The sequence below is a fragment of the Ictidomys tridecemlineatus genome, chromosome 8, assembly GCF_052094955.1.
Source record: "Ictidomys tridecemlineatus isolate mIctTri1 chromosome 8, mIctTri1.hap1, whole genome shotgun sequence".
NCBI lineage: Eukaryota > Metazoa > Chordata > Mammalia > Rodentia > Sciuridae > Ictidomys > Ictidomys tridecemlineatus.
The window spans coordinates 109,442,398-109,454,140 of record NC_135484.1 but is presented as its reverse complement, the minus strand read 5'-3'; the positions used below and the strand labels follow the sequence as shown (position 1 = coordinate 109,454,140).

At 40.9% G+C, this 11,743-nt stretch overlaps 1 protein-coding gene across 25 annotated transcripts in view; it reads right to left on the bottom strand.

Moving 5' to 3' along the window:
- Window positions 1–2,280: 2,280 nt before the first annotated feature.
- Usp49 (ubiquitin specific peptidase 49) overlaps window positions 2,281–11,743 on the bottom strand; it is a 91,816-nt gene continuing 82,353 nt past the window's right edge. For 23 of the 25 annotated variants that reach the window (XM_078020028.1, XM_078020023.1, XM_040282640.2 and 20 more), the window contains 4 exons: window positions 10,425–10,629; window positions 6,626–6,734; window positions 5,854–6,059; window positions 2,281–4,857 (listed from right to left, as the gene is read on the bottom strand). In XM_078020028.1, coding sequence (XP_077876154.1) covers window positions 4,667–4,857; window positions 5,854–6,059; window positions 6,626–6,734; window positions 10,425–10,629 — 711 coding nt within the window. In that variant the 3' untranslated portion in view covers window positions 2,281–4,666. Of the gene's footprint in view, window positions 4,858–5,853; window positions 6,060–6,625; window positions 6,735–7,190; window positions 8,344–10,424; window positions 10,630–11,743 lie in introns of those variants that run through there. The other 2 variants (XM_078020034.1, XM_078020033.1) reach the window with 2 other exon arrangements.

Below are 11,743 nucleotides of genomic sequence, written 5' to 3'. Positions count from 1 at the left end.
TTTTTGATGGAATTTCATTAAATCTGTGAATGAAAGTATTAGCTTTCACCATTGCTAATACAACATTCTCTCCAAGGGAAGTCAATTTTAGATCCAGTTACATTTGTCAGTCCTTGACCAGGTTGTTTTGTTTTGTTTTTTGGGTTTTTGTTTTTAGTGCTAGGGATCAAACACAGGGCCTCAGCATGCTAGACAAGTGCTTTACCCCTGAGCTAGATACCCATAGCTAGCTGGATTTAAATGAAACATGCCAGCATAAATATGGAACAAATCCACAAAAATGACTGCTTCAGTGCTATAGTAACTCTAGTATAACTAGAGCAGTGTGTGAGCTGAACAAGTACATAGTGACTAAAGTCATAGCCCTAGACCTAGGAAATGGTTGCTAAACATGTTAGATATAAACTAAACGCATAGTCCTCTTTTAGAAGGTGTTTTTCAGCTTTAGTGCTGACTAAAAAGAATCTAAGCCACCAGAGAGATGCATATGTGCCTGGTGAAAACCTAAGTGGCCATGGGAAGTTTTACCCCCAAAGGCACAGCTCTTCACCTAATTAGTGCAGTAACTAGGCTAAGGAACCTGGTTATCAAGTGTGCTTGGAATGGTGAGCTTTTAAAAAATCCTTTGGTGTGAAGTCTAGTGAGCTCAGGGGAAACCTTAAGATTGGATGGAATCAAAAGAAACAGGCTTAGAACAGCCCTGCAGTAAGTGGACTCAGCTCACTCCCACAGCCATTCAGCACCACCTTCCATATCCACTCACCATCCCAGTCAACATCTGCCTGGGAAAGGGTGTGGGGACCCAGGTGGAGGCTTCTCTTTTGCATCATTCCCTTTGCATATTACACAGTGCACTGGTTTGTCTTAGAATTCACATATAGGGGATTGTTTTCTACACTGCTTCTTGCTATTTTGTGCAAAAGAACTTTAGAACTAATGGAGGTACCACTTCAGGAGGAACCACTTTTGTTTGACTTCTACCACAAGTTGCCCAGCACAAGTCATTATTTTGATAAAGACTAAAAGGCCTTTTTTGATCATTTGTGCTCTCCCAATCAGCTGGAAAAGCAACCCTTCCACTTATAAGCTTTAACCCCAAATAAGGATATAGAACACATTTAGGAAGGGGTAGTCTTCCAGCCTGCTTTGCAAAGGCCAGAGTTAATGTATGGAACATACAAGGGTATACAGCAGGCCTGGAAAGAGCCATTTGATGAGTAATTACAAATAGGAACAACTTGGACATTACAATAAAATTTCAGAACTTGCTGGTAAGAATGATTTGCATTTACACACAAGAGATGAAATGCTTTCAACACTACATAGACCCATTTGCCACTTGAAATGATAAGAAGGAATCCTTTTCAATCTCATGCAAACCATAATTGAGTACAAGGCACCAATTTATGAATTGTATAAAATTAGTTCACAAAGCTTTATCAGTAAGTAAAACAAACTTCATTTCTCCCTTCTTGTCCCCCCACCCCCCCACCCCTTTACCCCCAACCAAGTTTTCATTCTTTACTACTGTCTACCTCTCTGGCTTGCACTGGGGCATGCCCCACTACCAGCCAATCCACCCCATTGGTTCTTCCCTTGCACTTGGATGGAGTTGTAAGCATAGCCAGAGTAGGGAACTCATACAATCATTGGCTCTAGAAGCCTTGCCCTTAAAAACAAAAATAAACTCTTGCTATTGAGTCCATAGGACACATTAACACTTTTACAGTTTCCAATTTTGTTCATGACATTTTAAGAGACATCTGGAAATTCTTTACAGTGTGGCACTGCCCCCTACCTCAGCCTAAGAGGGGCTGGATCAAAGCTAGCAAGAACTCTGTCCACCATTTAATAAGTGCTTCAGTTCCTGGCAGCCAAGGGCATTCCTAATTTTTTTACACTAGCATGGATGCTGGTCTCAGAGGCAACCACAAGTATGAGGGTCAGGCTAGACTGAGGTAAGAAATCTTTTTTTGAGGGCCAGGGTGCATTCTTCTTGGCTGGTTACAGCAGCAAGTAAACACACCAGCCAACTACAAAGGGTTTCTGGAATGGGACTCTTAACTACTTGCCCTGGGAAAGAAGCAGGCCCTTTAAGATTCAGTAGATCTTGGGTTTGATTTGGCAGCAGCTAGTCAACTTCTACCTGTTCTTATTTTCATTTTTTCCTAATGTTTCAATTAATGTAAGATGCAATTGAGACATTCATCTGTTTCCAATGTAAATAACTTAAAGGCAAAGGGACACTTCCCTTAATAGCTATTGGCTTTTGCAGTGGTGAACCCTTCTGTTCTTAAAAAAAAAAAAAAAAAAAATCTTAAAAACTAACTTAACAGTGCCTACTGCTGCTGCTTCTGGTACCTGAGGTGTCTGTGACTGCAATGGGCACCTTCATAATTGTGTAGCTTAGGGGCATCTCTGATGTTGGTTTCTGTTCCAACTCATTTTAAATGACTTTATTAATTTGATAAGTGAGTGCTCAGCTAACAAGCATTATTTTACAAATAATCTGCCTAATAATCCTTACAGTGTTTGGTATGCTATTTTCTAAATAAAAATTGAAGACCTTTTAATTTTTGTTTACTAATCAGTATTTCTGGACAGCCAGAGGGGTGAAGCAGGTGCTCTATCTGTTCTTCTCTATCTTGCAAGTTCTCTTATTATTAGAATAATAAACATAGGTGTCAAGATGAGGCACAATTCAGTTTCCTTTACTTTTTCACTCCCTTCATTTTTTTTTGTTGTTATTGTTAATGGACTTTACTATTGCCACAAGAAGTCATCACCAGTCATGCCAACTTAGGAATGTGGACTTTGAGAGTATACTTTCACATCAGAGCCTCTGACAGCACTGGCAGCTGTGGACACTTTAAAACAGTGTCCAGGAGAGGGTGAACCCAGGCAAAGCTTATACAAAGAAGCCTGCAGTAGACAATATAAACCAAACAGCATAAAAATGCCATACGCTATCGCTTCCAAATAAAAGCTAAATGTTACAGAAACCTCACAGTGTTGGAAAAAGCAAGTATAATTTAAAATATAGTCACTCCTTCCTATCAGGGTGAGCCATTTTCTGTCTGAATTTCCTCCCTGCTCAGTGTTATCGGTTCTACAGGAGAGTTCAACTCAAAATTGAGATCAACAGCAAATGCTACAGATCTGTTTGGGAAATGTGGCTCATCAGCACTGCTAAAGCTATAACCCTCACTCTTTAGCTTCACTTTTCCCATGCCCCACCCCTCCCCAAACTCCCTTCCATTTCTACTCCCTTCAAGTGACAACTGTATTTCTACCTGAATTCAAACAATATGAAATACTCAGTCAAAAGATGAGCATTCATAGGGACAGGTTGGGGCTCACTGCCGCAAGCACCACAATAATAAACATAGGTGTTTGCCTTCACTTTCATTGGGAGTTTAAGCAAAGGACTAAGAAGGGAAATTCTGGTGCCTGATGTCAAGGAGAGTTTTTGTTTGGCAAACTCATCTCATTTGGAAATTGACCAAATTTTAAAAGGAAAAATATATTTTACTAGTATTGGAATAAAGGAGAGGGCACTTTTGACTTTTTCTCTGATGGACTGAGGATAGGTAGCTAAAGCAACAATAGGGAGTAGCAGATGAGAAGGAAACAGGCCAGGGCCATTGCAATAAACTGGACACACACAGTGGATTCCTAAGTAATTCCCCCACCCTAGGGAAAGCAAAAGCTCCCAAGCCTTACAAACACCAATATTCTACTCTCCAGGCGTAACAAAGAATCTGCAGGTAAAGAAGCCATGTGTTACACCAAGGTAAGAAAGGGCAGCAGTCATTCAAATAAGCCCTGCCCGCCCTTACTGCATTCCGAGAAAGCCTGAGACAACTGACCTCCAGACCAATTTATACTGAACCATAAACTTGCCCTAGACCGAACCAAAGAACTGCTACAGAACTGGGATAGCCAGGAGAGCCCCTTGGCTCAGCATGCAACAGAGAACATGTACTGGTCCATTGCTTCATGTCAACTGTCCCTTTTTTTAAAGGAAGGGGTGTTCATGCCAGTCCCAGAAGTGTAGAGTGATTAAACGGCAGCAGCAGCAGCCGGGGAGGGTATGACACGTGAACATACCACGTTTCATTCCACTCTTCAGCTGCTATCCCCTGAAAAAGGAAGTTTCTGAGTTTTAACTCTTGAAGGTTACTTCCCTTGTGGACTTTACCTCCCACGTCAGAACCAATTCCATCCAAAAGCTGCCAGCCCAGGAGCCCTCTTCATGTGCTCTGTCCAGAGTTGCTCACCTTGGGAATGTTCTGGTGCTGCTAAGAGGTCCTGGTTAGTAGGGGACTCACCTAATGGGACCAAAGTCCCCTGGCTGGATAATCAATCCCCACCTCCTCCTTTCCTCAACTCAGATCCCTCTATATTCAGAAGCAACTGGTGAAAGAATCTTCACAGAAGTTACTCCTTTTGATTTGTTTTATGAAAGGAGGGGATTTCTAAATGCATTCAAAAGAAAGTGACTACAAACATTATGACAGAACATGAATCACCTGGCATCTTCCACTGTAGCCCCAGTGAGGCAAACTAGTAATCTGTTCCTGCAGTAGCCTTATTTCCTATGAGGGGAAAGATGTGTGGACACCAACGGATTAAAATCAAAGCAGTCTTTATCCATGCCTCTCAGTCAAGGGAATATCTGTGGTCTGCCTTCATCCTTGTTGTTGGACTGCACCTGAGCTCGGAGTTGTGTTTCTGAGATTCTTGCATTGCCCTGTACTGTTCTTTGAGTGTAAAAAAGAATGTAGGCCTGGGTTTTGCACACTTCCTCAACACTGCATACATTCAGCTTTGAGTCATTGCAGTGGACCCAAAAACCTAGGAAACCAAAGGAAAGAAAAAGAAAATGACTTCCCAATTCACATTTCCAGTCAGCAGCAAACCAGGAGATGAAGAAAGGAACAGAGGAGTTCTAATTAGAGCCACCCTTGGATTACTGGTGATGCAAGAAGGGCTAGTAAATGAAACCAGGGTTCTCTGTAACCATTGGTCTACCAAAACTAACCATGAATACTGCATACAGTATTCACTGACTGTCGTTTTTGTCATCAGCTTACTCAGGCTTTTTCCTTGGCCGTTAGAACATTCCACAAAGAAAGCCAGGATCTTAAGGACTAAGTATTTGGACAAGGAGGAGAGAAATGAAAATAGGAGTGATAAAGGAAAATTAGAAGAATAAGTTATTTGTTCACAGCCTCTGGGTGCCCCAGGTGCTGAGGGTTTCAAAACCGGGGCACTGCTGAAAACGTATCTGCACCCCATATGCCTCAATATGGTAGTTGGGAAGCTCTGCCCTGGGCCACAAGCTCCTTTGGAGAAGCCCTTGCATCCCCACTCTTCCCAGAGTAAGGGAAGTAATAAGAACACAGAAAGTGCTCAGGAATGTCCTCAGCTTTATTTTGAGTGAAGCTAGTGAGATTCATAATATCTCCACAAAATCACAGAGGTACTATAGTTTCTGCATAACCAAGAAGGAAACTGAGGTCTGCAGAAGTATCATTACCACAGCAATAGTAATACTATCAATAGCCAATAGTACTGATAATACTGTGATAGACTGAGCCAGTATTATGTACTAGGCACTGATCTAAGCACTTTTACATGTGTCAGTTCCTTTTAATTCTTAAATCAACTTTATAATGTTACTTAGTATATATCAAAAATTTGAATCTTTCATATTTCTTTTCACTGAATTTTAACATATATAATTTCCCAATAGGTGACCTGTGGGATGGAAATAAAAGGAAGGCAATAAATTGTGGACACACCAACCCTTTTCCGTGTCCCCCACCCCACAGAGTAAAGCGCACGCACCTCCCTCTGTGTTGTAGCAATAGGCTGTGTAGTGTCCTGAGCCAAACCCTTTCCCGTGATGCATGACCACTGCGGAGAGATCATAGGCAAAGGTCTCTTTGTCAAGAGAGGAGAGCATGTCCCTGCAGCAGTAAGGTTCCATGGTTAATACCTGGTCAAAGACGACATGGACCCCAATCTTCTCTCGATGGTTACGGCCAGACCACCTAGAACACGGACATAAACATCTTTCTAGTGAAAACTGCCATATGTGTTCATAGATAGCCTTAAGCAAAACAGGGAAGTGAGAAAACTTAAGCTTCTGCCTTTGGTTTTCTCATCAATAAAGTGTAATAACCAATGTCCACATATATTTTCTGTGACTGTTCCACAAAGTACTTTGAACCTAGAAATTCCTAAACAAGCATTTCAGGCAACAATCTTTACAATTTACTACCTGCCCTTCTTTTCACAGATGATTTTATGAAACTTCATCCTGAAGATGAATCTACAGTGAGTCCAAGCAAGGCTAGAAAATCTTCAGGCACAGATATATCTGGTGCAGGCTAGACAGTTAAACAGGGCCAAAGAGCAGAAGCCCAGTCCTGCTGGGTTCCAAATTCAGTTGGTGTTCGTGTATGTGAACCACTGAATCTCCATGGAAAGCTCAAGGTCTCCAGAGAATAAACTTTCCCTCCCGACACCAAAGCAGATAGACATCTGCCCTCTCCACGCCTTTGAGGCAGCTATTCCCACAGCTCACAACCATCTGGGACTCCCAGAGCAAGCTCACCTGAATCTTTTAAGGTGCAGCCGGAGGACCTGAGGTAGTCTGTAGATCATTAACTGCTTTCTAGCTTCACTCAGAACAAGGGGTTTGGGGTTGGACTTGCGTCGTTTGCCTATATGGTTTGGGAAGGTATAAGACATAGGTTGTAAGGAGTCTCATTCTTTCCTAGCTATGGCAGAGACGATGACTTGCCATTCAGTATGCATTCTCCTTAGTATTTGACCCCCAGTTTTATTTGGGGCAGCAATGTGATGCTCTGTAAGACTGCACTTCCCAGCTTCTCATGTCTGCATGGTGTGGCTCTGGAACTGCTGAGATGAAAGGAGTGACTGTGGCACTTTAGGAAAGCTGCTTAAGGGGGGCTGACTCAGTTGCAGGGTCATCCCTTTGTCCTTCCTATGGTTTTCTAGAACTCCTCTGGGACCACGACCTTGAAGATGGAAGTCTTGCACTAGGATAGTATACCAGGAGGGAGAAGCTTGGGTTCCTGATGACCATGCAGTCACCATGCCAGCCCCTGAATGTCCTTCAGACTTCTTTTATTAAAAAAAAAAAAAAAAAAGTAAAATTTTATCTCATTTAAGTCATTTTTATTTGAGTTGACTGTTACAAGCAACCAAAACAAATTGGTATGGGTTCAGGATGGTACACTCTAGATGTCATGAATTCATTGATGAAATATAATGGACAGTCACTGCAATAGCATGTACATAGGGTTGAATATGCCAGGGTTTTATACACTTATAACTTAAATTATGATGCACTATAACTTTAAAAAGCTTTTTATTTTCATAAAATAAGCCTAACTCAACTTTCTGCTCACAGCTAGTTGTAGGCTAAATGAATTAAAAATTATTTAAAACTCTGAATATCCGTTTCCTCACCAGTAAAATGGGGACTAATGCATATAACTGAGGTTTAGGAAAAAGATAAATGTATAAGATTACTGAAGGACAAATATTTAAACATTTTTTCAGTATGATTGTGGCGTATACAAATGTTCAGAAAATAAACTTTGCTGTTTCAATTTTTTATGCTGTGCCTAGTTTTGAAACATAGTTCTAGGATAAGGCATACTACTAGGCATGCAAGACAAGGCTGATAAGCCAGCCAAGTTCATCCAATCCAACTGTAGAACCAGACTTTCGTTTTGTTTCTAAAACTACTGAATTGTGGGGAAAATGCATTTCTAAAATTTTAGCAAATAATCAATGGAAATAAAGTTCTCTTAATTTCCAACAGAAGCCTTCTCTGTAACCAGTTACTGACAGAGAGGCAAATGGGTGGGATTACAAAATTAGTGGTCCGCTGAGGTGCCTGCTAATTTTCTCTGAGCTGTTGCTCTCATGGTCTCAATATATGAAGAGCTGGGCATCTGATTCCAAGTCCAGTCTGTAGGACTTGTGAAAGGCAGCCAAGCACAGCCTGATGACGTATCACAGCTTTCTGTGACAATCGGATGTGGACGTGTAGCTGCTCAAAATAGACTGCATCAAAATGAGCATGCCGCAGAAGCTTTTATCAAGGCATGCAGTCATGACACACAGGGGCAGGAACAGAAGAAGCCTTCAAAGAGGGGCCTGGCCCTATTTTCCATTCCTGTTCACAACATTTTTGAAAATTATTGCAGCTCTGCTTGGGAACCTGGCAGTGACTGCCACCCTCAGCAGAGGGAGTATGTGAGCTAAGATGAAGACAATGTAGAATCCGGCTTTGTTTCCCTAAAATGAAATTCACAAAGAAAAAGAAATTACTGATTCAATTAAGATTGATCAGTGCTGTCTCTGTTTGATTAAGGTGGCCACACAAAGAGGTAGAAGACTGACAATTCTGGAACTTCACAACCAACAGATCAATGCATCTATCCCTTCACTGGTTTTCCTCCCCTGTCAGCATTTGTACCTGCCTAGAGAAATCCTGGTAAATGGCACCTCTGGCAAGCAAAAGAACAATCCTTTCTTGAAAAAAAATCTTTATCTATCACGTCCACAAAGATGGAGTTAAAGCTGTTAATATCCTTTTGTTTCTTACAAGCAGAAAGCTTTATGAAACATGAAAAAAAAAAACCAGGAACTGCTCTAATTAAACAATTTAACTCATCTTCCTCTCACCTGCCTCTCTATCCAAAATGAAATAGGATAGGTGGGTTTACAGTTAGCCAAGTATATGTCCAATTTTAAAATGGCAAAATTCTATCTAGATTTTTTTTTTTTTTTTTTTTTAGTGGAACTGCAAATTGAACCCAGGGTCACTTTACCACCTTTTTAAAATTTTGAGACAGGTTCTCACTAAGTTGCTGAGGTGTCAAACTTGCAGTCCTCCTGACTCAGCCTCCCAAGTTGCTGGGAGGTATAGACCACCATGCCCAGCTGCCACAACTTACTATTTTAAAAATCCATGTGCATAATACATTAAAAAACCGGTGGGGTGAGATGGTGCATGCCTGTAATCCCTGTGGCTCAGGAGGCTGAGGCAGGAAAATGGCAAGTTTGAAGCCAGCCTCAGCAACTTAGTGAGGCCCTAAGCAACTCAGAGAGACCATGTTTCTGAATAAAATATAAAAAAGCGCCAGGGATGTAGCTCAGTAGCTAAGTACCCCTGGGTTCAATCCCTGGTACCAAAAAAAAAAACAAAAAAAAGAACTACCATAAGATTTTTTGGGGGCAGTTCTGGGGGGTCTAGCTCAGTGATAGAATGCTTGCCTAGCATGCATGAAGCCCTGGGTTCAATCCCCAGCACTGCAAAAATAACACTAAAAATTTTTCCCCAAAATTTATAGTCAGAACTGAATTATATGGCTGCAAATTGATTTCTAGGTCTTTGAACAATCCATTACGTGTGTGTGTGTGTGTGTGTGTGTGTGTGTGTGTTTTGCACCCAGGGTGCTTAACCACATCCCCAACCCTTTTTATATTTTATTTATAGACAGGGTCTTGCTAAGTTGCTTAGGGCCTTGCTAAATTGCTGAGGCTGGCTTTGAACTCAAAATCCTCCTGCCTCAGCCTCCCTAGCTGCTGGGATTACAGGCTTGTGGCACAGTGCCCAGCCTACTTTAATATTTTAGTTTCTAAATCTTTATATGCCATAAAAACCAAACCTGAGCTTCCTCATATTTGCTCTGCATTTACTCTCACATTATGGGTTAACAGAAGCATTAAGTGCTACAAAAGATCCTGCATTAGATATCCATGTAACCATATGTAAGGAGTCACAATTTCAAGTTAAAACAACACTATAGAAAAACTTGACCTCGAGATCATCCCTGAAATGTGAACCTTTCAAGTATGTGAAGGAAAAAAACATACAGAAAACATCCATGAAGCTGACAATGAACACCTTAAGACTTGCTGTCTTGGTCCCACTATACCAATCTTTAGCATCACTTCTGACTTTAAATCTACCAAATTCAGTACAAGAACATGATTTTCTGAGACCTCAACCCCTCAAACAGGCTATGCTACCTGAATTTAGACTAAAAAAGAATTGTCAGGCTCCTCATTCATGAGTTTAAACACTATGAAGCTAAGTAGTATCATTCTCAGTAACATCCTACTTCAGGAACCACTTTCAAATACCTCCCAGGATAACAACTAATGACAATCAGGATGGGTCTTTGTTTTTAATACACAAAGTCCATATTGCTTATTTTTAGAAAATGGGAGTAAAGTATCTTTAGAAGATGAATTCAAACCACTCAATATCATTAGTGTTACTCTGTACTAAAGGGACAAAAGAAGCACCTTAAATTGACATTCCAGTCCCAACCTCCTCCACCCCCATCATTTCTTTACTTAGTACTCACTGTTACACTGGTCACAAGCGTAGATTCTCCCTTCCAGGGCCTCTGTCTCAGTGAACTTGGCCAGCATCTCAGTAAGCAGGCACTCTGTCTGATTCAAAGGAACAAACCCCTTTTCTATGCAATGATAGCGTTCAGGGAATTCCAGGGACAGATCCCAAAAGGGTTCAATAGTATTTGATTTGTAATTGCAAGATATACATGTGACCTAGAAGGAAAATATTCATTTGTAGATTATATAATTTTCTACCTTTCCACACACATTTTTGCTTGATTTAAACAAATAACTTTATCAAAGCTAAGTATATAATTTTCAAAATAATAAAATTTTAAAAGAATTGGAGCATATTATATCGGTGTGCATTTCTAGCTATGTGATACTAGTTACACACTGGAAAACCACAGAACACAGTGATTATACCTACTGCTCTCTCTCTTCATCTTCATCGAAGTATGATGCACCATGGAATGCTGCAGCAATATAGACTGCAAGTTATACTGAAGGCATTCATGGAATCAGTCTGAGATGGATGATTTACAGGTCACTGTCTACTTCATTCATCCTCAAATTCCTCCTCCCAACTTGAAGCCAACTTGGCCTCTATTTTTACGCTTGTTAACTGAAGTTCCCCTACATTGATTCTCTGTCTACAGAGCCTCAAAGTACTGTGACTAGAATTCCTCTCCCACTATAACTTTACCTTTGCACTTTACATGCTCAAAAAAAGCATCAATAAACTTTCTCTTCTCATCCCACTCATCAGTCCTTCAGTTCAGTAGAGGTTAACCTGAATCTCCTACAGTGCCCACCTCCTTTCTTTTATCTATAAAAAGTCTGTCTGCATATTCTCACAAGACCTTATCCATGAATCTACATGACTAAAGATCCAGGAATGAAATGAAAAGTAAAGGCGAACAGAAAAGAGGCTTTTTCAAAAGCCTTTAGGATGCTCCCAGCCACCTCTCTTCTTTGTAGGTTAAGATGCTCTTTAAACCAGAATGGAACTAGGGTTCTAGGCAAACTCTGTTCAGTCCCCTAAAAATGATCACAGCATGGGACACCAACAGTGGGTATTTAATTATAACAATGACTGTATGACCAACATCTTCATTAGCAGGTAAAGCCATTCACAGAAAATAAAGTGGTATGGCCTGGCTGGAAAGAGTGCGCAAGTTTACTCACAAGGCCATCAAAGTGTACAATACAACAACAGATATAATGGCAAAATGCATAATCACAACAAATGTTGGCTATTCTAATTAGCCCAGGAATCTGGGGAGGCATTCACAGGACACTCAAACTATAACAGCCGCCTCCGGCC